Source organism: Nerophis lumbriciformis, linkage group LG21 (genome assembly GCF_033978685.3).
Source record: "Nerophis lumbriciformis linkage group LG21, RoL_Nlum_v2.1, whole genome shotgun sequence".
Taxonomy (NCBI): domain Eukaryota; kingdom Metazoa; phylum Chordata; class Actinopteri; order Syngnathiformes; family Syngnathidae; genus Nerophis; species Nerophis lumbriciformis.
Window position 1 is genome coordinate 22,923,432 of NC_084568.2, and position 26,628 is coordinate 22,950,059.

At 41.1% G+C, this 26,628-nt stretch overlaps 1 protein-coding gene across 3 annotated transcripts in view; it reads right to left on the reverse strand.

Annotated features, from left to right (window-relative positions):
* Positions 1-10,317: 10,317 nt before the first annotated feature.
* The window catches only part of angpt1 (angiopoietin 1), a 251,885-nt gene continuing 235,574 nt past the window's right edge, over positions 10,318-26,628 (reverse strand). For all 3 annotated transcript variants that reach the window (XM_061982606.1, XM_061982608.1, XM_061982609.1), the window contains exon 9: positions 10,318-12,820. In XM_061982606.1, the coding sequence (XP_061838590.1) occupies positions 12,654-12,820 (167 nt within the window). In that variant the 3' untranslated portion in view covers positions 10,318-12,653. The remainder of the gene's footprint in view (positions 12,821-26,628) is intronic.

The window sequence follows — 26,628 nt, forward strand, 5'->3', positions numbered from 1 at the left end:
AAAAAAATATGGAATTTCCCAATTCTTAGGAAGAAAATTATATAATCTCCCCACAATTGGATTAAAGGGGAACATTATCACAATTTCAGAAGGGTTAAAACCATTAAAAATCAGTTCCCAGTGGATTATTGTATTTTTTGAATTTTTTTTCAAAATTTTACCCATCCCACAATATCCCTAAAAAAGCTTCAAAGTGCCTGATTTTAACCATCGTTATATACACCCGTCCATTTTCCTGTGACGTCACACAGTGATGCCAACACAAACAAACGTGGCGCATAGAACAGCAAGCTATAGCGACATTAGCTCGGATTCAGACTCGGATTTCAGCGGCTTAAGCGATTCAACAGATTACGCATGTATTGAAACGGATGGTTGTAGTGTGGAGGCAGGTAGCGAAAACGAAATTGAAGAAGAAACTGAAGCTATTGAGCCATATCGGTTTGAACCGTATGCAAGCGAAAACGACACGACAGCCAGCGACACGGGAGAAAGCGAGGACAAATTCGGTGATCGCCTTCTAACCAATGATTGGTATGTGTTTGTTTGGCATTAAAGGAAACTAACAACTATGAACTAGGTTTACAGCATATGAAATACATTTGGCAACAACATGCACTTTGAGAGTGCAGACAGCCCAATTTTCATCAATTAATATATTCTGTAGACATACCCTCATCCGCGCTCTTTTCCTGAAAGCTGATCTGTCCAGTTTTGGAGTTGATGTCAGCAGGCCAGGGAAGCTAGGGTCGATATTCTTCTCTTGATCATCTTCGGTGGCATAAGGGATGGTGTGAGCCAAGACATCCAGGGGGTTTAGCTCGCTCGTCTGCGGGAAAAAACTGCCGCCATCGCTTGCCGTGCTAGCGAGGTCCTTTGTCCCTGAATTGCTCACACACTCCGGCAGATTCAATGGGGGTCTGGCGGTAGATTTCTTTGACTTCATCGTTGGAAATGCATCTGCTTTGAGTGTCGCAGGATATCCACACATTCTTGCCATCTCTGTCGTAGCTTAGCTTTTGTCAGTAAAGTGTGCGGAACAAACGTCCAATTTCTTGGCACTTTTGCATCTTTGGGCCACTGGTGCAACTTGAATCCGTCTCTGTTCGTGTTGTTTCACCCTCCGACAACACACCGACGAGGCATGATGTCTCCAAGGTACGGAAAACAGTCGAAAAAACGGAAAATAACAGAGCTGATTTGACTCGGTGTTTGAGAAAATGGCAGATTTCTTCCCGATGTGACGTCATCGCTCCGAAAGCGAATATTAGAAAGGCGTTTAATTCGCCAAAATTCACCCATTTAGAGTTCGGAAATCGGTTAAAAAAATATATGGTCTTTTTTCTGCAACATCAAGGTATATATTGACGCTTACATAGGTCTGGTGATAATGTTCCCTTTTAAGACAGAAAACATAAAGCAATATGTCTTGAAGACAGAAAATGCACAGCAAAATAAACTATGTACAAATGGGCGGAAACTGTGACCGATCCATTAAAAAGCAACTAAAGGGAATGGAATTTAAATACAGAAAAGCTGAACAAAAGCTGTCGTTAACACCGAAACATAAACAAATAAGGTTACAATGAGCTAAGGAATAGCAATGGTGGACTATGGATGACTGGATGAAAGTCATATTCAGTGATGAATCGTGAATCTGCATTGGGCAAGGTGATCATGCCGGAACTTTTGTTTGTTGCCAATGAGATTTAAGAAGACGACTGCCTGAAGAAACCATGCACATTTCCACAGTCAATCAATGATGATATGGGGCTGCATGTCAGGTAATGGCACTGGAAAGATGGCCGTCATTACATCTTGTAAATGCACAACACACATTGACATTTTGTACACTTGTCTTATGATGACATCATTTTCCATTGAGCAAAAACTGTAAGAAGACACACAAGGGAAATGTCATGGCATGAACATAGTCCCGATCTCAATACAATGGAAACTGTGTGGTGTAAATTGAGGTGGATGGGTGGATGGATGGGTCCATGACAAGACTCCAACCTGCAAAGCTGATCTGACAACAGCAATCAGAGAAAGTTGGGGCAATTGATGAAGAGTTCTGTTTGTCACTCGTTAAGTCCATGCCCCATAAAAGCCTCGTAAAAGATGTTGTGCAACAAAGTACTGGTGGTGTGTTGTAGTGCTTTTTGTTTGTTTGTTTTTCATGATTCTGACTTTGACTTTGATTTTACAGTATTTTTAAAACAGTTAATTATTTTTGTCCTCAGAATTGAGTGATTCCATCAATTTTTGTTTCCACTCTGCTTGGTCTAAAGATGAAACTATTATTGACTACCACAATTTATTTTCTTGATTTATTTTAGTGTTTTGTTAAAGCCTACTTTGAGACAAGAGCTATAGTGATGCATGCTTGGTTATGGTTTAAATCATATCCAACAATTGCGACAACGACTTTTTACTGTCAACCGAGTTTGGTTTTTTAATGATTTCTGCTGGTGGTGTGCCTCCGCATTTTTTTCAACGCAAAAAATGTGCCTTGACTCAAAAAAGGTTGAAAAACACTGTTTTTTAGCCTCTAATATTGTTCAAATGAAGACACTTATCACACATCAGAAGCTTTTTACCACCTAAAAACATTGCCAAAATCAAAGGAATAGCGTTTAACGCAGGCTTAGAAAGACTAATCTGTGCCTTTGTCTCCAGCAGGTCGGACTACGGTAACGGCTTTCTCACTGGGCTCTCTAAACGAGCTGTAAAGAAGCTGCGGTACATCCAGAATGCTGCTTCTCGAGTCCTGACTAGAACCTGGAAATATGACCGCATTAGTCCAGTGCTTAGGTCACTGCACTGGCTTCCTGGTGCTCAAAGAAAATACTTTAAAACAGCTCTACTTGTGTACAAGTCTTTTCATGATCTTGTGCCAAAGTACATCTCTGACATGTTGGAGCCATACGAGCCATCTCGGCCTCTGAGAACCTAAGAGAGTGGTCTCCTGCCGGTGTCCAGAGTCAAGACCAAACATACCGAGGCTTCGTTTCAGTTTTATGCTCCTAAAAATCTGGAATAGTCTTCCTGAAGATTTGAGACAGGCCTCAACGTTGGCAGTGCTCAAATCCAGCCTGAAAACACTTTTATTTAATTGTGCATATGGCAACTGAACGTTTTTTTTTTCTACATTCTTTGATTTTAATTTATATTATGATGGTTTTATTACGTGTGATGAATTTAATTTGAATTATGATAATTGTAGATTATTTCATTTCTATTTTTGCCTCCTTGTACATCACTTTGAATTGCCTTGTGCATGTGCTTTGTGCTCTACAAATAAACTTGCCTTGCTTTATTACTTATATTGAGATTGTGTGCTATTGTGTGCTTAGCTGTTGTGTAGCTGCTAGTAGCCTATTGCCTACCATGTTGTATATGCCTTCACTAAAATATAAGAAAATACGAATCTTGTGTGCTTATTGGAGGACAGACAATCTGCGCATCTGCCCGTGATGAGCGAGCTGCCTTCATAAGCCGGCACAACCTGCCACGCCGTGCCGGAATATAACCTTCTGTTTGCCTACAGTAAGCCACGTCCTGCTTGATGCGATCCAGCTCTCTCTGTGTTTGCCCCTCTGTGTTTTCTTGTGTCGTTCCCGCAGTACCCTCCGTTGCCTTGAAAGTGAGCTGTGCGTCTCACTTTTCCCTGGATCTCCCTCTGGACTCTGACTGCCTCCCTCGATCCTTGACTTCCCCCGCTTTGGACTCGGACCTGTAGACTTCTCTCTCCCCTGGACTTCCTCGTCTGTCGTTCAACATTTACGGTAACACTCACCAGTTAATCTACACACATAGACTTACACCATACACACTCTTGGGTTTTGTCACACTCCATTTCCTTAGTTAGTATATTTAGTATTGTTTGATTATTATATATATATATATTATAATATATATATTAAAATACTTAGAGTTATACATTATTTGTCGTGAGTTCATACCAAAGACTATAAAAATGGGACCCATTACCTCCATGCTTTGCACTCACCATCAAGGGTTGGAATTGGGGGTTAAATCAGCAAAATGATTCCCGAGCGCGGCCACCGCTGCTGCTCACTGCTCCCCTCACCTCCCAGGGGGTGGGACAAGGGGATGGGTCAAATGCAGAGGTTAATTTCACCACACCTAGTGTGTGTGTGACAATCAGTGGCACTTTAACTTGCTTTAAATGAAAAAGAGTGAACTATAAAGAAGCTATGGAGGTGATATCAGTAGAAAAAACTGCATTTACCGTATTTTTCGGAGTATAAGTCGCACCTGCCAAAAATGCATAATAAAGAAGGAAAAAAACATATAAGTTGCACTGGAGCCCGGCCAAACTATGAAAAAAACTGCGACTTATAGTCCGAAAAATACGGTAGTTTAGATAATAATGAGTCATATATTGGAATATGGGGTACATTATTTAAATTTGTTTGAACTATTAAATGAACTTAAAATATATATTTTTTGGTGTCAAGCTTATGAGATGTGATGCAAGTGTAAGCCACTGTGACACTATTGTTCTTTTTTTTTTAATGTTTTTATTACATTTTTTATAAATGGCGGTGATTATAATGTAAATGAGGGATTTATGAACACTGCTATGTTGGAATTATTATTAATATTGATACTGTTGTTATTATTTTTCATTTTTGTTTGACTACTTTTGGATTGTTTTGTGTCATGTTTGTGTGTCCTCTCAATTGCTCTGTTGATTGCTATTCTGAATGTTGCTGGGCCTGGTTTGGTTTTGAAATTGGAATTGTATTATTATGGCATTATTGTGTATTATTTTGTTGGACTGATTAAATAAAAAATAATAATAAAAAAAAAAAAAAAAAAAAAGGGAACATAAATCTAGTTGAAAGTGTGGCTCAGGACGGAGCACATTACCGGAGCCAGATGGACTCATTAGAGGATGAGGGAAAGTTCAAAGTCTCTGCTTTTTAGATATATATGACAGCCATGTTTTACACTGTGAAGAGGGTGGAAGCAGAAAAGGAAGGAATATGACAAAACAAAACCATTTCAGAGTGGCAAGTGTTTACATAGGTCGCCGTTTAAAATAGCACTGTTTAATGTAAGACATGTTTTCCCGTGTCACTGATAACCGCTGAAGGGCGTCGAGCAAGGCTGAGAGTCCGCAGCTTTTGGTGGCTGTGCCGAAACCGTCGGAAAAGATGTGACAAAAAGTGCCTTTTTTTCCTTTTTTTTTCAACATTAAAATAATATTGATTTTGCGTCGCTGATAATCATGAATGATAAAATGCTGCTGAGGCCAAATGGGAACGACATGAGATCATGTAATTTATTAGTATACGCTCATAAACTAAAATATTGGACAAATGTGGACCCGGTTGACCGGGTGACTCGGGCAATTGGTTCCAAGTATATCTAACATTTAAACCGTTGAACATCGCCCAAGTCAACATCTTTCCCCAGTGAGGAGGCTATATTTATAAGACGGACAAAGGTCTCTGTGGTTTTGACATTTAATGTTGATTGATTTCTCGTCCAGCTATCAAAAGAAGAGACAGTTTTAAAACAGCAAACGGCGAGTAAAGCCAGCATTTCTTAATTAGCTTTGCTGCAAGCTATATATGTATACATATATATACATACAGTCGTGGTCAAAAATGTACATACACTTGTGAAGGACATAATGTCCAATAATTTCTACAACTCTTATTTTTTGTGATAAAATGATTGGAGCACATTCATGAAGTTCGGTTCTTTTATGAATTTATTATGAGTCTACTGGAAAATGTGACCAAATCTGCTGCGTCAAAAGTATCCATACAGCAATGTTAATATTTGATTACATGTCCCTTGGCAAGTTTCACTGCAATAAACTCCATTTTTGTTTAATCTGACATCACATGGACAAATATAAGACCTTCTGGAGGAAAAGTCTGTGGTCAGATGAAACAAAAATTGAGCTGTTTGGCCACAATACCCAGCAATATGTTTGGAGGAGAAAAGGTGAGGCCTTTAATCCCAGGAACACCATTTCTACCGTCAAGCATGGTGGTGGTAGTATTATGCTCTGGGCCTGTTTTGCTGCCAATGGAACTGGTGCTTTACAGAGAGTAAATGGGACAATAAAAAGGAGGATTACCTCCAAATTCTTCAGGGCAACCTAAAATCATCAGCCCGGAGGTTGGGTCTTGAGCGCAGTTTGGTGTTCCAACAGGACAATGACCCCAAACACACGTCAAAAGTGGTAAAGGAATGGCTAAATCAGGCTAGAATTAAGGTTTTAGAATGGCCTTCCCAAAGTCCTGACTTAGACAAGTGGACAATGTTGAAGAAACAAGTCCATGTCAGAAAAACAAAAAATTTAGCTGAAATGCACTAATTTTGTCAAGAGGAGTGGTCAAAAATTCAACCAGAAGCTTGTGGATGGCTACCAAAAGTGCCTTATTGCAGTGAAACTTGCCAATGGACATGTAACCAAATATTAACATTGCTGTATGTATACTTTTGACCCGGCAGATTTGCTCACATTTTCAGTAGACCCATAATAAATTCATAAAAGAACCAAACATCATGAATGTTTTTTGTGACAAACAAGTACCGTATTTTTCGGACTATAAGTCGCAGTTTTTTTCATAGTTTGGCCGGGGGGTGCGACTTATACTCAGGAGCGACTTATGTGTGGAATTATTAACACATTTACCGCAAAACATCAAATAATATTATTTAGCTCATTCACGTAAGAGACTAGATGTCAGGACTTGGTCCTTGGGTTTTGTTTTTCCGGAAAGCAACGGAAAGTTGGCTCGGGCGAGACGGGAATGTGAGTACATGATTTATTAAACACTATCAAAAAAGAACAAACAAAAGGCGCACACAAGGGCGGAGGTAAAAAAAACTTGGCTAATGAAAACAAAAGACTTGCACAAAGGCAAAAGACTATGGACAAAAAACAAAAACTTACTTGGCATGGAACTGTGAACATGGCATGAAGAAGAGTGATCATAAAGTGTGATGTCGCCAGGAAGACAGCCTGGCAACTGGAAGCTTAAATAATAGTGACATGATTAGTGACAGCAGGTGCGTGACTCAAAATGTGAAAACGTGAGACAGCTGCGTGACATGAAGATGTGAACCAGGTGAAACTAATGGTTGCTATGGTGACAAAACAAACAAAAAGTCCAAAAACAAAACCGAACATGACACTAGACGTATACGATTTCATGGGATTTAGCGATTAGGAGTGACAGATTGTTTGGTAAACGTATAGCATGTTCTATATGTTATAGTTATTTGAATGACTCTTACCATAATATGTTACGTTAACATACCAGGCACGTTCTCAGTTGGTTATTTATGCCTCATATAACGTACACTTATTCAGCCTGTTGTTCACTATTCTTGTCACGGCGGGGACTATGGCGTGGTTTGTTCTCCCGTGGTGCAAATGAACATTTGGACCAGACATGGCGTGAAGGTGAAGACATATTTAATTTTAACACTCAAAAAAAGAAACAAACAAAAGGCGCTCACAGTGGAGGTACAAAACTTGGCTATAAACGCAAAACTTGCACAAAGGCAGAAACTATGAACAATGAAACAAAAACACTAACTGTGGCATTAATAAACAAAAACTTACTTGGACATGGCATGAAGTGCGCAGAGGTAAACAGAGTGTGAAAGGGGTATGAATCCGGATGTCGCCAGAAAGACAAACTGAAAACAATGAACTTAAATACTACATACATGATTAGTGAAAATAGGTGCGTGACTCAAAACGTGAAACAGGTGCGTGACGTGACAGGTGAAAACTAATGGGTTGCTATGGTGACAAACAAGAGTGCAGAATGAGTCCAAACGTGGAACAGGTGAAACTAATGGGTAACTATGGAAACAAGACAAAGGAGTGAAAAGCCAGAAACTAAAGAGTCCAATAACTAAACAAAACGAAACATGACTAAAACAAAACATGATTACACAGACATGACAATTCTTTATTTATTTTAAATTGCCTTTCTAATGTATATTCTTGGTGTTGGGTTTTATCAAATACATTTCCACAAAAAATGCGACTTATACTCCATTCCGACTTATATATGTTTTTTTCCTTCTTTATTATGCATTTTCGGCCGGTGCGACTTATACTCCGAAAAATACGGTATGTGCTCCAATCATTGCTGTTGGGGTACACAGGCTGCATTTCCAATACTCAACGCTAAGTAGTAGGCACCATAATGTGGTCTTTAGAGTCTGTGCCCTTTATGTACATGTTGCTTTGGTCCCATCACCCTTCTGGAAGTCTCATTATCCTCAGTATTACGTCACTTAACAGGAAAAGGATACACATACATGAATCTGACAGCACACAAGGAAGTGCAATGCCACTAATCTCAATTTAGAAGCAGTTCCTGCGGTACATTGTTTTCCATACCAACAAAGGCCAATTCCTTTGTTTGCCAACTTGTTCGGTGGCTCTTCACACTCGGCTGCCTCAGCCTCCATTGAACACATTCCAGCGTGGGTGTCGAGGCGGTTCGGGTGGTGACGGGCATGTAGTGCTTTGGAGCCTGCAATAATTTGTGCAACCTCTGATTAGGTCGTGGAATCTCAACTATGAAGAGGCACTACAGGTCCTGACAGCATTTCCACACACTTCGGCAATCAGTCAACGGTACCAGCTTAGACAATTAAAACTCCACAATGTGTGAAGAGTAACAAATTGTTATTGCACCAGCTGGTTTTGTTTGTACAGTCGGTGTAGCGGAAAAATAGGCAGCCCCTCAAGAAAATACACCTACAGGCTGCACAAGACAATAGGCAAGGTTGGTTCTTGGATTGGCATGGAGTCCCTGGCGATGGTTGAAGTGAGAAAATCTCTGAATAAGCTGCTTTTCCATCAAAGATAATGGCAGCCACCCTCTGCAGGCCGTCATCAGTGCACGGATTGTTCAGTGACAGGTGGTGGAAAACCTACAGACTTAAAGCTGCTGTATGTCACAGACAGCCAGCTGCCAAGAGTGCGCCAACTTTGGATTGTGTTGTTCAACGTGCACGAGTTGTGTTTGTTGTCAGCCGATAACTAATATTAGGTATTATGAGTAGATAGCTGGATGATTCTCGCCCGGAAAAGGGTGGAGTGCCATCTCCGGGTTGGGGAGGAGATCTTGCCCCAAGTGGAGGAGTTCAAGTACCTCGGAGTCTTGTTCACGAGTGAGGGAAGAGTGGATCGTGAGATCGACAGGCGGATCGGTGCGGCGTCTTCAGTAATGCGGACGCTGTATCGATCCGTTGTGGTGAAGAAGGAGCTGAGCCGGAAGGCAAAGCTCTCAATTTACCGGTCAATCTACGTTCCCATCCTCACCTAGGGTCATGAGCTTTGGGTTATGACCGAAAGGACAAGATCACGGGTACAAGCGGCCGAAATGAGTTTCCTCCGCCGGGTGGCGGGGCTCTCCCTTAGAGATAGGGTAAGAACCTCTGTCATCCGGGGGGAGCTCAAAGTAAAGCCGCTGCTCCTCCACATTGAGAGGAGCCAGATGAGGTGGTTCGGACATCTGGTCAGGATGCAACCCGAACGCCTCCCTAGGGAGGTGTTTAGGGCACGTCCGACCGGTAGGAGGCCGCGGGGAAGACCCAGGACACGTTGGGAAGACTATGTCTCCCGGCTGGCCTGGGAACGCCTCGGGGTCCCACAGGAAGAGCTCCTTCTTCACCACAACGGATCGATACAGCGTCCGCATTACTGAAGACGCTGCACCGATCCGCCTGTCGATCTCACGATCCACTCTTCCCTCACTCGTGAACAAGACTCCGAGGTACTTGAACTCCTCCACTTGGGGCAAGATCTCCTCCCCAACCCGGAGATGGCACTCCACCCTTTTCCGGACGAGAACCATGGACTCGGACTTGGAGGTGCTGATTCTCATCCCAGTCGCTTCACACTCGGCTGCGAACCGATCCAGTGAGAGCTGAAGATCCTGGCCAGATGAAGCAATCAGGACCACATCATCTGCAAAAAGCAGAGACCTAATCCTGCAGCCACCAAACCGGATCCCCTCAACGCCTTGACTGCGCCTAGAAATTCTGTCCATAAAAGTTATGAACAGAATCGGTGACAAAGGGCAGCCTTGACGGAGTCCAACCCTCACTGGAAACGTGTCCGACTTACTGCCGGCAATGCGGACCAAGCTCTGACACTGATCGTACAGGGAGCGGACCGCCACAATCAGACAGTCCGATACCCCATACTCTCTGAGCACTCACTCCCCACAGGACTTCCCGAGGGACACGGTCGAATGCCTTCTCCAAGTCCACAAAGTATAGTCCAAACATGCATTTTAACCATAGTGCATCACATTTTATTTGATAGCAACACAACATTGCCCACATGTTACAAAATATGTTTAAATAAATCAATGATCAAATCTACAGTTTAATGAGGTAAAAGCTGAGTTATCAGTGGCACACATCAATGGGGTCATCTTCATCGTGTTACTCCAACAATGACATCAGGTGTGCCTACAATAGGAACCTAAAATGATTGACACACTTATACAGACACACACACTTTCAGCAAGACGCACTTACACCAGACACGTACTGTGTTTCTCCTCTCCTACAGTACCGTACCTTCCATGGAGCCACATTCTGCTGTCGTTATGCGAACCTCGCGAAAAGACAAATAGATGTCGGGACGGACAATCTTCACAATGTCTTGGCTGAATGAGCGTGTATCGGACGCCTCGGTCTCCTTAGACGCGTCCTCGCTCATCCATGCCGACTGGACACTGGCCGAGAGTTGGCGGGTTGCTTTGTTGGGTATGCTCCTGTCTCTGGCTATGCTCCCCCCCACCCCAGCAGACGATGGCGCGGAACACCGCAGAGGCCACCACAGTGTATATGTTTTTGTTTTTACTTTTGTAGCTGTTTGTTGAAATAGCTGGTTGCATCAACTCTTTGAATGTCTTTAACGTCCTTTGTTATCTTTGATGCTTCCCTCTTACACACATGCTTATGTGTGCTATGGCTATCATTTTTTCCCCCCTTGGCCTCAGTCTGGACCTCCTCTCCAAGGGCCCAGGCTTAGACTGATTTTTTTTCTTTCTAACAACCCTTAGCGTTGACCTGTTCTTAACCTTTTTTCTCAGGAGCACCGGAAGTTGGCGGAACCGTCAGCGTTCCCATTCTGTCTCCCTGTAATGTTTGTCTGATCTTGAATGAGATTGTGCTGCAAAACTTAATTAATAACGAATATTTGATTCTGATGTGAACAATTTGCTGCAAGAATACATTGACTTGATTAATATCCAAACTCCAGCAGCATTGGTGAACAATAGAAGATCTGAGAGTTGACTTTATGCTGACACGGGACAAATTTGTTACATTTGCAAACCTGGTTACCATCTTGATAAAAGCACTTATAGTTCTACGATGGTGAATGGCATTCTGCATGTACTTGTACTTGTTGACGAATTAGTCACAAGGTTGAAGAGCTCTTTATGTGGCCTAGCATTGCCCAGAGTCTACCTTGCCATTGGTTAGTTGAGTTTGAGACCCCTTTTTTCAAGCCGTAACATAACATCTTGATTCTTGTTTTTCTTTTCACTGTGACCCTCCTTCATAGAATTGATCATTTAAATGGCAGAGCTCAGTGGCCTTGTGGTTAGAGTGTCCGCCCGTGAGTTCGAACCCCGGCCGAGTCATACCAAAGACTATAAAAATGGGACCCATTACCTCCCTGCTTGGCACTCGGCATCAAGGGTTGGAATTGGGGGTTAAATCACCAAAAATGATTCCCGGGCGCGGCCACCGCTGCTGCTCACTGCTCCCCTCACCTCCCAGGGGGTGGAACAAGGGGATGGGTCGAATGCAGAGAGTAATTGTGTGACTATCAGTGGTACTTTAACTTGCACTAGCCATTCATTTGTAAACGCTAAATATGTCTACTCGGAAAATGATTACTACTACATAACTAACTGCCATCATAATTCCTATTTACACATGAAGTTCGCCTTTTAAAGTCAACCCTAACGCACGTAGAAATGTAGAATGCACTGTAATGTAATAACGACATTCATGTGATGGTGGCTAATGTATACAGTTGCCGTACGAGATGAATACCTAAAAACACAAAGTATAATTACCGTATCTTTCGGAGGATAAGTCGCACCGGAGTATAAGTCGCACCTGCCAAAAATGCATAATAAAAAAGGAAAAAAACATATAAGTCGCACTGGAGCCCGGCCAAACTATGAAAAAAACTGCGACTTATAGTCCGAAAATTACGGTATAACATTTCCAAAGACAAGTTGTGTCCTCAGAGCATAAGAGATCCGTTCTGTCCTGCAGTTTGTGAGTCGTCTCTGCTCTGCACTATTCCGACCGTCCTAAAAGAACAATCCCCACGTTTCTTGTTATTCAAATTTCCCAGTGTGGGATAAACACACATGACCTATTTTTGTACCTTAAATAATTGCAAGTGTGCTATTGTGATGGGGTGCATAAATCACGCCTCGCTTTGTTTTCCTTCCCCACGGCTCTTACTGCAGTTCCAGCGAGGAGGGGGGGGGGGGGGGGGGGGGGGGGAGGTTACGACGCCCGGCCGGTGAAATGAGATGAGGACAAAACTGGAAGCGTCCCACTAATGTGCTACATAGCCGCGGTTTTTACGGCTAGGAGGAGAAGTCCAACGGGCGGATCATCATGCCTGTGGCTCGTAGCGAGTAGCTGGGGCCTTTAAAGTAGTGCCACTTGATGCCGTTTAACTTCCCCACGTGTTGTCCTTGCGTGAAGTACATGCCGTTAAGGTTGGATGGGCCACAGGCATCAAACCACCAACCTAGACAGAGAACATGACAATAAACAGTTTAGTACCATTATCAATCATCTTTCTGTGGTGTTGTTTTATTTATTTTTTTAATTTTGTCCTGTCCAGCTACTCAGGCAAATCATATAGTTGATGTAGATGCCCATATCGGCTGTACAGATTTGTGTGGGATACTTCTCTTGTTGCCTTATTTGTATTTGACTTTATTAAATGGATTCATAGTATTGTTTGGTGCAGCCGGGCCGGAGCAGGAGGGGATGGAAAGAAAACTACGGAACTTTCCTCCAGAAGGTCTTATCTTTGTCCATGTGATGTCAGATGAAACAAAACTGTAGCTGTTTGGCCACAATACCCAGCAATATGTTTGGAGGAGAAAAGGTGAGGACTTTAATCCCAGGTACACCATTCTTACCGTTAAGCATGGTGGTGGTAGCATTATGCTCTGGGCCTGTTTTGCTGCCAATGGAACTGGTGCTTTACAGAGAGTAAATGGGACAATGAAAAAGGAGGATTACCTCCAAATTCTTCAGGACAACCTAAAATTATCAGCCCGGAGGTTGGGTCTTGGGCGCAGTTGGGTGTTCCAACAGGACAATGACCCCCAAACACACGTCAAAAGTGGTAAAGGGATGGCTAAATAAGGCTAGAATTAAGGTTTTAGAATGGCCTTCCCAAAGTTCTGACTTAAATGTGTGGACAGTTGATCTGCCGTTTCTTTTCTTTTCTCCTCTGCTCCCCTTTTCCTTGAGGGGGGGGGGGCACAGGTCCGGTGGCCATGGATGAAGTGCTGGCTGTCCAGAGTCGGGACCCGGGGTGGACCGCTCGCCTGTGCATCGGCTGGGAACATCTCTACGCTGCTGACCCGTCTCCGCTCGGGATGATGTCCTGCTGGCCCCACTATGGACTGGACTCTTACTATTATGTTGGATCCACTATGGACTGGACTCTCACAATATTATGTCAGACCCACTCGACATCCATTGCTTTCGGTCTCCCCTAGAGGGGGGGGGTTACCCACATATGCGGTCCTCTCCAAGGTTTCTCATAGTCATTCACATCGACGTCCCACTGGGGTGAGTTTTTCCTTGCCCGTATGTGGGCTTTGTACCGAGGATGTCGTTGTGGCTTGTGCAGCCCTTTGAGACACTTGTGATTTAGGGCTATATAAATAAAGATTGATTGATTGATTGATTGATTGACAATGCTGAAGAAACAAGTCCATGTCAGAAAACTAACTAATTTAGCTGATATGCATCAATTTTGTCAAGAGGAGTGGTCAAAAATTCAACCAGAAGCTTGTGGATGGCTACCAAAAGCGCCTTATTGCAGTGGAACTTGCCAAGGGACATGTAACCAAATATTAACATTGCTGTATGTATACTTTTGACCCAGCTGATTTGGTCACATGTTCAGTAGACCCATAATAAATTTATAAAAGAACCAAACTTCATGAATGTTTTTTGTGACCAACAAGTATGTGCTCCAATCACTCTATCACAAAAAAACAAGAGTTGTAGAAATGATTGAAAACTCAAGACAGCCATGACATTATGTTCTTTACAAGTGTATGTAAACTTTTGACCATGACTGTACAAATATGATGGTAAAAGTGATAAAAAAGAAGCAGTTAGTGAAATAAATATTAATGACATAGAAATGACAATGAGCATTATTACACAACAAATGGAGCAATACAAATACCAATAGAAATAGCACTATTGATAATAAATAATATTAATAATTACCTCTAATATCAACAATACAATTGTTCAAATGCAACAATACATATATGTAATGATAACTTGAAATACAACAAGAAAGCAGATAAATGGAGGGGAAAAAAGAGACACGGACTGAATTAACCTTGTAGATTGTTATAGTAAAATAGGTTAAGCTTTGTCAGTGTGCCGTGTGTTACCCAGTTTCCCCTAGGGCATCAACGTTAATATATGTTTGATGAAACTTGATTATGTGCATGAGTGTATGTATGTATATGTACTTGTATATGTACAGTATGTGTATATGTGTTTGTGTACAGTGAATGTATATGTACAGTATGTGTTTATGTATGTGTGTACAGTGAGTGTGTATGTACAGAATGTGTATATGTATGTGTGTACAGTGAATGTATATGTACAGTATGTGTATATGTATGTTTATACAGTGAATGTATATGTACAGTATGTGTATATGTATGTTTGTACAGTGAATGTATATGTACAGTATGTGTATATGTATGTTTGTACAGTGAATGTATATGTACAGTATGTATATATATGTATGTTTGTACAGTGAATGTATATGTACAGTATGTGTATATGTGTTTGTATACAGTGAATGTATATGTACAGTATGTATATATGTATGTTTGTACAGTGAATGTTGTGTGTTTTCAAGCTTAAGATACTCTTTGCATGTCAACAAACTAAAAACCATAGTTTTGACCTGTTTTCAGTTGGATAAGTAAGTATTTTTTCGTGTGTCATAAATGTGTTGTCGGTCTGCGGACTGGAAGGAGATTGGACGGCAGCACCTGTGGGATGTTTTCACTGATAGTTAATAAAGCGATCGAACGTGTGTCAACGGCTGTTGTCTGTCCTTGTCCACAAACGGGGCGTTGTACGATTGTTAATGTTGATTATTGTCACTTTACTGAATGTTCATTATTCCCCCGTGGTAAAAAAACCCAAAACCATTAAAGTTGGCACGTTGTGTAATTTGTAAATAAAAACAGAATACAATGATTTGCAAATCCCTTTCAACTTATATTCTATTGAATAGACTGCAAAGACAAGCTATTTAATGTTCAAACTGAGAAACTATTTTTTTTGTGCAAATATTCAGTACCTTAGAATTTAATGGCAGCAACACATTGCAAAAAAGTTGGCACAGGGGCATTTTTACCACTGTGTTACATGGCCTTTCCTTTTAACAACACTCAGTAAAAGTTTGGGAACTGAGGAGACCAATTTTTGAAGCTTTTCAGGTGGAATTATTTCCCATTCTTGCTTGATGTACAGCTTAAGTTGTTCAACAGTCCGGGGTCTCCGTTGTGATATTTTAGGCTTCATAATGCGCCACACATTTTCAATGGGAGACAGGTCTGAACTACAGGCAGGCCAGTCTTGTTTCCGCACTTTTTTACTGCGAAGCCACGCTGTTGTAACACGTGGCTTGGCATTGTCTTGCTGAAATAAGCAGGGGCGTCCATGATAGCGTTGCTTGAATGGCAACATATGTTGCTCCAAAACCTGTATGTACCTTTCAGCATTAATGGTGCCTTCACAGATGTGTAAGTTACCCATGTCTTGGGCACTAATACACCCCCATACCATCACAGATGTTGGCTTTTGAACTTTGCGCCTTTAATTAATTTAATTATCCGGCTAGTTCTTTTCCTCTTTGGTCCGGAGGACAAGACGTCCACATTTTCCAAAAACAATTCGAAATGTGGACTCGTCAGACGACAGAACACTTTTCCACTTTGCATCAGTCCATCTTAGGTGAGCCCAGGCCCAAAAATAACGTTTTCCAGTTCGAACGTTAAGTATCTTGTCTTTGCAATCTATTCAATTGAATATAGGTTGAAAAGGATTTGCAAATCATTGTATTCTGTTTTTTTTTTACCATTTACACAACGTGCCAACTTCACTGATTTTGGGTTTTGTATTAGTTATGGTGTAAAAAGCTACTTCCTAAACTGAACTTGCTGGGATCCTAAAGCTGTCTTGTCCGCATCAAAAGGAGCGTGCCACGTTACATCAAACAAATCGGTAATGGCGTTGTAACGTGTATAAAAGTAATAAATCAGATCAGAGGTTCTCAACCTTTCTGATCTCGGGGCCCAACTTTTCCACTACAGAGGGGCTCAGGGCCCACTAAACTTAACACTGAATTAGTCCTCTTACTCTTGATTTGAATCATGTTCAATATTTATATCTAACCTAGAGTGGCCGTGCAACTTGAGGGTTGCAGGTTCGATACCCGCTTCTGCCATCCTAGACACTGCCGTTGTGTCCTTGGGCAAGCCACTTTACCCACCTGCTCCCAGTGCCACCCACACTGGTTTAAAAATGTAACTTAGATATTGGGTTTCCCTATGTAAAGCGCTATATACTGTAAATATAATTCACTACACAGTTTACAACCCTGTCAAATGATATTAAACCATGTGTTGATTATAAAGATCATTATTTATTTAACACACAAACCTTAGGCTTAGGTCAGGTTGATTAGAAAAAAAAGTACTAACCAAATATACTGCATTAGAAGAGTCTTAAATAACTCACAAAAAAAATAATTTACTTACAATTATGTTGTTCTAAAATAAATGTAATTAATAAATATAGTAAACTTTCAATACAATTTAAGTACAAATACATCTTCACCACTAATTTTTGCACTTAAGAAACTTCTCTATCACAGACTTCTTCTGTTTGTTTGAGATTGTCATTACTGCCACAAGTGGTGGAAAAGTGTATTACAACTGAGTATTGCCGCGGCCCGTACGGAGAACAGCTGAGAAAAAGCTATTTTTGGCGGCCCTCTAGGGCAGTGTTTTTCAACCTTTTTTGAGCCAAGGCACATTTTTTGCGTTGAAAAAATCCGGAGGCACACCACCAGCAGAAATCATTAAAAAAGTAAACTCAGTTGACAGTAAAAAGTTGTTGTCGCAATTGTTGCATATGACTTTAAACCATAACCAAGCATGCATCACTATAGCTCTTGGCTCAAAGTAGGTGTACTGTTACCACCTGTCACATCACCCCCTGACTTATTTGGAGTTTTTTTTGCTGTTTTCCTGTGTGTAGTGTTTTAGTTCTTGTCTTGCGCTCCTATTTTAGTGGCTTTTTCTCTTTTTTTGGTATTTTCCTGTAGCAGTTTCATGTCTTCCTTTGAGCGATATTTCCCGCATCTACTTTGTTTTAGCAATCAAGAATATTTCAGTTGTTTTTATCCTTCTTTGTGGGGACATTGTTGATTGTCATGTCATGTTCGGATGTACATTGTGGACGCTGTCTTTGCTCCACAGTTAGTCTTTGCTGTCGTCCAGCATTCTGTTTTTGTTTACTTTGTAGCCAGTTCAGTTTTAGTTTTGTTCTGCATAGCCTTCCCTAAGCTTCAATGCCTTTTCTTAGGGGCACACACCTTTTGTTTATTTTTGGTTTAAGCCTTTTTACCTTCACCCTGCCTCCCGCTGTTTCCGACATCTACAAAGCAATTAGCTACCAGCTGCCACCTACTGATATGGAAGAGTATTACATTGTTACTCTGCCGAGCTCGAGACAGCACCGACACTCAACAACACATCATTTGCAGACTATAATTACTGGTTTGCAAAAAATATTTTTAACCCAAATAGGTGAAATTAGATAATCTCCCACAGCACACCAGACTCTCACACACACACAATGGTTGAAAAACACTGTCTAAGGGGCGTTCTCGGCCCAACAATGGTTAAAACACACTGAATTCGATCACTCGTTTCTAGAAAAACTAACCACATTACTGGTCAGGAATCTGTGCAAACTTATGTCAAACTACAAGACAATTAATTAATGCACAATTGTTTTGTACTAAATATGCCTCAAATTCAAATGTAAAGTTTGAATTAAAAAGTAAAAAAATCTCTTCACATTAGGGCTGTACGGTATACCAGTACTAGTATAGTATCACGGTACGAATGAATAAAAACGGTACTATACTCTGTTTGAAAAGTACCGGTTCCCAACGGGCATGACGGTGCGCCATCACGTCGTGACATTGCTGGGTTTACGAGCAGAGGAGCATGTTCGGCAGCGCACAATCACAGAGTACTTACAAGCTGAAGACAGAAAAGAGAGAATAGACCCATTTTTGCCTAAAAACTGACGATAAAGGTGAAATTATAACACTGAAAGAAGTGCTTTAAGAAGTGCTTTAAGAAATGGCGAGCTACTTCCACAGTCCACAGTGTTTTAGCTACTTCTAAATCACAAATATTCATCTCCATGGCGATAAAGTAAGTTTCTTACAAGTATCATCCCTGCAGGACGAGGAATAGCTAAACCTGCTTCACTACACACCGTAGGAGGATACAATAGCTCACCGGCGGCACCGCTAACAAACGCTAGCACGCCTGAATGTAAACAAACGCCATGGGTGGATCTACACCTGACATCCACTGTAATGATACCAAGTACAAGAACGTATCTAGTGGATACTACTACAATTACATAGATATTTTTTATTGTCCCAAAATCTTATTTCCTTTTTTAAAAATGTATATTATGTTTATAAACTCAGGAAATATGTCCCTGGACACATGAGGACTTTAAATTATGAGCAATGTATGATCCTGTAACCACTTGGTATCGGATCCATACCTAAATTTGGGGTATAATCCAAAACTAATGTAAAGTATCCAAACGGAAGAATAAGTGATTATTACATTTTAACAGAAGTGTAGATAGAACATGTTAAAAGAGAAAGTAAGCAGATATTAACAGTAAATGAACAAGTAGATTAATAATTCATTTTCTACCACTTGTCCTTTATAATTTTGACAAAATAATAGAATGGAAAATGACACAATATGTTACTGCATATGTCAGCAGACTAATTCGTAGCCTTTGTTTGTTTACTTACTACTTAAAGACAAGTTGTGTTGTATGTTCACTATTTTATTTAAGTACAACATTGCAATAAGAAACATATGTTTAATGAACCCTAAGATTTTTTTGTTAAAATAAAGCCAATAATGCAATTTTTTATGTTCGCCTTTATTTATTCGAAATACATTTTGGTACCGGGTCAACCCTATTTCGCATAGGTGTACAGCTCTGGTAATGGGTACATTCGCACCCACCTGCACACATGTACTTCAAAATGTAACAATCAAAATATATATGACTTTTTTTTTTGTTTACTAGGGCATGCATATATAATATGCATTAGTTTGACTATGTAAAATCAACGATATTAAAAAGGAGATGCTTGGAAATAGCATAAAAACGCCCCAAATACTTGGAAAAACGCGATTCATGGCGTTACTTTTTGGTGTAACCATCATGAGCGTTCCGTTCAGGTATATTTCTTTTATATTTTGATAAATCATCATATTTAAATTAAATTAAATTTAAATAGGTATTGATCAATATGTAAGCTGTGTGTATTTGATTTCAGTTTGCTTTTGACATCTTATTTAGAATTGTAGTTGAAACTTTTACAACCTTGTGTTGCGCTCATGATGGCGTAACCAAACGAGATTTAATTGAATGATCTTATTTTGAATATTTATTCCCTTTTTTACATTTAGTATATTTAAATATTGTGTTTTATGCTTTTTTTTCTTTTTGGAACATATACTATACATATAATACAATAAAGTCCCATATAAAATTATGTTTCTAGCAATACTTTAATTTTGCCTTTGAAAGTAACACTCCAATTAATGGAGCTGTACACAAATAAAAAAACACATGTAAATTTATTTTTTTTAATGGGCTGGGTGCTCAAAGTACAATTCTGCTAAGTGCCCGGATTTAGCCAGGGCGACCGTGCTGGCGACTATTTCACACCCATCTGTCAGTGGGGTCATTAGCATGCCAGCACTGTACCTGCTGCTGAACTCTTTCAGTACCTCACTCTATTTAAAGACTACGAGTGGAAATCACGGTTGGGGGCTCTCAAGGTGACACACTTCATACAGTCGTGTTCAGAAGTGTACATACACTTGTAAAGAACATAATGTCATGGCTGTCTTGAGTTTACAATAATTTCTACAACTCTTATTTTTTTGTGATAGAGTGATTGGAGCACATACTTGTTGGTCACAAAAAAACATTCATGAAGTTTGGTTCTTTTATGAATTTATTATGGGTCTACTGAAAATGTGACCAAATGTGCAGGGTCAAAAGTATACATACAGCAATGTTAATATTTGCTTACATGTCCCTTGGTAAGTTTCACTACGATAAGGCACTTTTGGTAGCCATCCACAAGCTTCTGGTTGAATTTTTGACCACTCCTCTTGACAAAATTGGCGCAGTTCAGCTAAATTTGTTGGTTTTCTGACATGGACTTGTTTCTTCAGCATTGTCCTTCGGGAAGGCCATTCTAAAACCTTAATTCTAGCCATTCCGTTACCACTTTTGACGTGTGTTTGGGGTCATTGTCCTGTTGGAACACCCAACTGCGCCCAAGACCCAACCTCCGTGTCATGATCCGTGGTCCGGATCATGTTTGGTGTTATCGGTTTGTTTTGGACTCCTTTATTTCCTGTTTATGCACCTGAGTTTGTTACCATGGCCACTTATTATTTTCACCTGTCGCTTGTGTTCCGGACGCGCACCTGTTTGTCATCAGAGACTCTATTTAAGTCTGTCATGTCTGTGATCATGTTTTGCTTGGTTTTTGGACACTTTTTAGTTCTTGTCTTCACTCCCTTTGTCACCATAGTAACCATTAGTTTCACCTGTCTCACGTTTTCACATTTTAAGTCACGCACCGGTTTTCATTAATCAACAAAACTTACTTGCGATGACATTAACAGGGCAACATGGACTATGAACATGAAACAGAGTGTCAGGAGTATGTCAAGAGTGATGTCGCCAGGCTGACTGCCTGGCAACTACAGGCTTAAATAGTGATGCCATGATTAGTGAAAACAGGTGCGTGACTCAAAATGTGAGACAGGTGCGTGACATGACGATGTGAACCAGGTGAAACTAATGGTTACTATGGTGACAAACGGAGTGAAGATAAGAACTAAAAAGTGTCCAAAAACCAAGGAAAACATAACTAAACAAAACATGATCACAAACATGACAAAGTCTGCCTTTTCCGGTCACTCGGTGTGGCTTCATTGTTTGTGTCACGCTTGTACCAAGTAAGTTTTCTTGTTCCATGCTATAGCATCTGTTTAAGTATTAGCTTCACGTGTTTTAGGCACGCCTGCCTTTTCTTTTTGTTGCTTTGCCTGTAAACGGAGTGAAGATAAGAACTAAAAAGTGTCCAAAAACCAAGGAAAACATAACTAAACAAAACATGATCACAAACATGACAAAGTCTGCCTTTTCCGGTCACTCGGTGTGGCTTCATTGTTTGTGTCACGCTTGTACCAAGTACGTTTTCTTGTTCCATGCTATAGCATCAGTTTAAGTATTAGCTTCACGTGTTTTAGGCACGCCTGCCTTTTCTTTTTGTTGCTTTGCCTGTACTGTTGGTAGTTTGGGGGATTTACGTTTAATAAATCAAATCCTATCTTCACGCTGTCGTCCGGAGCCGTCCGTTTTGCACCCTGGGAGAACAACCGCGCAGCAAGCTGCACCCCCGATCGTGACACTCCGGGCTGATGATTTTAGGTTGTCCTGAAGAATTTGGAGGTAATCCTACTTTTTCATTGTCCCATTTACTCTCTGTAAAGCACCAGTTCCATTGGCAGCAAAACAGGCCCAGAGCATAATACTACCACCACCATGCTTGACGGTAGGCATGGTGTTGAGGGAATTAAAGGCCTCACTTTTTCTCCTCCAAACATATTGCTGGGTATTGTGGCTAAACAGCTACATTTTTGTTTCATCTAAACACAGAACTCTCCTCCAGAAGGTTTTATCTTTGTCCATGTGATGTCAGATGAAACAAAAATTGACCAATTTTGTCAAAAGGAGTGGTCAAAAATTCAACCAGAAGCTTGTGGATGGCTACCAAAAGCGCCTTATTGCAGTGAAACTTGCCAAGGGACATGTAACCAAATATTAACATTGCTGTATGTATACTTTTGACCAAGCAGATTTACTCACATTTTCAGTAGACCCATAATAAATTCATAAAAGAACCAAACTTCATGAATGTTTTTTGTGACCAACAAGTATGTGCTCCAATCACTCTATCACAAAAAAATAAGAGTTGATTGGAAACTCAAGACGGCCATGACATTATGTTCTTTACAAGTGAACTTTTGACCACGACTGTAGTTCCTGGGTTAGCCATTTAGAAATCTGTATATTGCATATAAAAAGACATGAGGGTGTATTTTTGTTCATATCGGCAATGCAACATTCACGTCTCCTATCTTGGGCCGGTGAACTCTGCCTTGCTGATACAGTCAGATATAGAACATATGCCAGGCATGGTATGTGTCACACACTCCCTCCTGTGTCAGACCTGAACGCCACTTTGGCCCGTGACATTTCGCCACACTTGTCAGCGGTCAGCGGCGATGCCCTTGTGGCGGGGATGCTGCTTCGCCAGAACTGCGAAGCGCGTTAGACGGCCGACACACAGCTGTAGAAGAAAAAGTCCGCTTGCCAATATTAAGGTCATGTTTCGTGAGAAATGAATAAAACACGACCCGGTACATTTTTATACGACATAATGAGCTCATTACTCAAAGAACTACATGATGTAAGGTGGTGTTTAAGCTAAATCATTACTTTGTCATAAATCGGAGATGTTTGATACAAATCAGTGGTTTGGAAGTTGCCGTGGTGATAATAACTACTATGTTTTTCCTGCTGAGTAAGATAAGGAACATACTCCCTACTTTGTTCATTTTAGTTCCATATACAGTACAGGCCAAAAGTTTGGGCACACCTTCTCATTCAATGCGTTTTCTTTATTTTCATGACTATTTACATTGTAGATTGTCACTGAAGGCATCAAAACTATGAATGAACACATGTGGAGTTATGTACTTAACAAAAAAAGGTGAAATAACTTCAAAATAGCCACCCTTTGCTCTGATTACTGTTTCGCACACTCTTGGCATTCTCTCGATGAGCTTCAAGAGGTAGTCACCTGAAATAAATTAAGTATGATAATGGCTTTTCTGCCGATATTCGATATTCTGATATTGTCCAACTCTTAATTACCGATTCCGATATCAACCGATACCGATATATACAGTCGTGGAATTAACACATTATTATGCCTAATTTTGTTGTGATGCCCCGCTTAATGCATTAAACAATGTAACAAGGTTTTCCAAAATAAATCAACTCAAGTTATGGAAGAAAATGCCAACATGGCACTGCCATATTTATTATTGAAGTCACAAAGTGCATTATTTTATTATTTTTTTTAACATGCCTCAAAATAGCAGCTTGGAATTTGGGACATGCTCTCCCTGAGAGAGCATGAGGAGGTTGAGGTGGGCGGGGTTGGGGGAAGGGGGGGGGGGGGTTGTACGGGGTAGCGGGGGGTGTATATTGTAGTGTCCTGGAAGAGTTAGTGCTGCAAGGGGTTCTGGGTATTTGTTCTGTTGTGTTTATGTTGTGTTACGGTGCGGATGTTCTCCCGAAATGGGTTTGTCATTCTTGTTTGGTGTGGGTTCACAGTGTGGCACATTTGTAACAGTGTTAAAGTTGTTTATACGGCCACCCTCAGTGTGACCTGTATGGCTGTTGACCAAGTATGCATTGCATTCACTTGTGTGTGTGAAAAGCCGTAGATATTATGTGATTGAGCCGGCACGCAAAGGCAGTGCCTTTAAGGTTTATTGGCGCTCTGTACTTCTTCCTACGTCCGTGTACTACTCCGTACAGCGGCGTTTTAAAAAGTCATACATTTTACTTTTTGAAACCGATTCCGATATTACATTTTAAAGCATTTATCGGTCAATAATATCGGCAGCCCGATATTATCGGACATCTCTATACACAACTGATGGTCCCAACCCCATTGATAAAGCAAAAAATTCCACTAATCAACCCTGATAAGGCACACCTGTGAAGTAAAAACCATTTCAGGGGACCACCACTTAAAGCTCATTGAGAGAATGCCAAGAGTGTGCGAAACAGTAATCAGAGCAAAGGGTGGCTATTTTGAAGGAACTAGAATACAAAACATGTTTTCAGTTATTCCAGTACATAACTCCACATGTGTTCATTCATAGTTTTGATGCCTTCAGTGACAATCTCCAATGTAAATAGTCATGAAAATAAAGAACAGGCATTGAATGAGGAGAAGGTGTGTCCAAACTATTGACCTGTATTGTATTTCATAGTGATATCACTAAAGTCAAACATCTCTGAAATTCGAAAAAAATAAAAATTCTAAAATGGCCGAGGGATTCTATACACCTCAATTCAGCAAGAACACATTATTCACACTGCGGGCCTATTCTACTCCTGTAAAATCCTAAATAAAAAGAGCTAAGCGCATAAATGTTAGTAATTATTGATTGCACTAAGAACGTGCGGAGTTCCACAGGGTTCGGTTCTTGGCCCTGCACTCTGTGACATCATACACAAATACGGTGTTAGCTTTCACTGTTATGCTGATGACACCCAACTCTACATGCCCCTAAAGCTGACCAACACGCCGGATTGTAGTCAGCTGGAGGCGTGTCTTAATGAAATTAAACAATGGACGTCCGCTAACTTTTTGCAACTCAACGCCAAGAAAACGGAAATGCTGATTATCGGTCCTGCTAGACACCGACATTTATTTAATAATACCACCTTAACGGCTTATTAGTGATTCCCAGAACCCCAAAAAAGTCTGTGGGCTACAGAGCGTTTTCTATTCGGGCTCCAGTACTCTATAATGCCCTCTTGGTAACAGTTAGAGATGATACCTCAGTAGAAGCATTTAAGTCCCATCTTAAAACTCATTTGTATACTCTAGCCTTTAAATAAACCCCCTTTGGACCAGTTGATCTGCCGCTTCTTTTCTGCTCTGCCCCCCTCTCCTGCGTGGAGAGGTTATCAGATGACCACAAAAGTCAGGACCCTGGGTGGACCACTCATCTGTGCATCAATTGGTGTCGTCTCTGCGCTGCTGACTTGTCTCCACTATAGATGATCCCCCTGCTGGCCCCACTATGGACGGGACTCTCACACTATTAACTAGATCCACTATGGACTGGACTCTCACACTATTAACTAGATCCACTATGGACTGGACTCTCACACTATTAACTAGATCCACTATGGACTGGACTCTCACACTATTAACTAGATCCACTATGGACTGGACTCTCACACTATTAACTAGATCCACTATGGACATAATATTGTGAGAGTCCAGTCCATAGTGGATCCAACATAATAGTAAGAGTCCAGTCCATAGTGGGGCCAGCAGGACACCATCCCGAGCGGAGACGAGTCAGCAGCGCAGAGATGTTCCCAGCCAATGCACAGGCGAGCGGTCCACCCCGGGTCCCGACTCTGGACAGCCAGCACTTCATCCATGGCCACCGGACCTGTGCCCCCCCCCCCCCCCCCTCCACAAGGAACAGGGGAGCAGAGGAGAAAAGAAAAGAAACGGCAGATCAACTGGTCTAACAGGGGGGCTATTTAAAGGCTAGAGTATACAAATGAGTTTTAAGATGGGACTTAAATGCTTCTACTGAGGTAGCATCTCTAATTGTTACCGGGAGGGCATTCCATAGTACTGGAGCCCGAATAGAAAACGCTCTATAGCCCGCAGACTTTTTTTGGGCTCTGGGAATCACTAATAAGCCGGAGTTCTTTGAACGCAGATTTCTTGCCGGGACATATGGTACAATGCAATCGACAAGATAGGACAGAGCTAGACCGTGTAGTATTTTATACGTAAGTAGTAAAACCTTAAAGTCACATCTTAAGTGCACAGGAAGCCAGTGCAGGTGAGCCAGTATAGGCGTAATATGATCAAACTTTCTTGTTCTTGTCAAAAGTCTAGCAGCCGCATTTTGTACCAACTAATCTTTTAATGCTAGACATAGGGAGATCCGAAAATAATACGTTACAGTAGTCGAGACGAGACGTAACGAACGCATGAATAATGATCTCAGCGTCGCTAGTGGATAAAATAGAACGAATTTTAGCGATATTACGGAGATGAAAGAAGGCCGT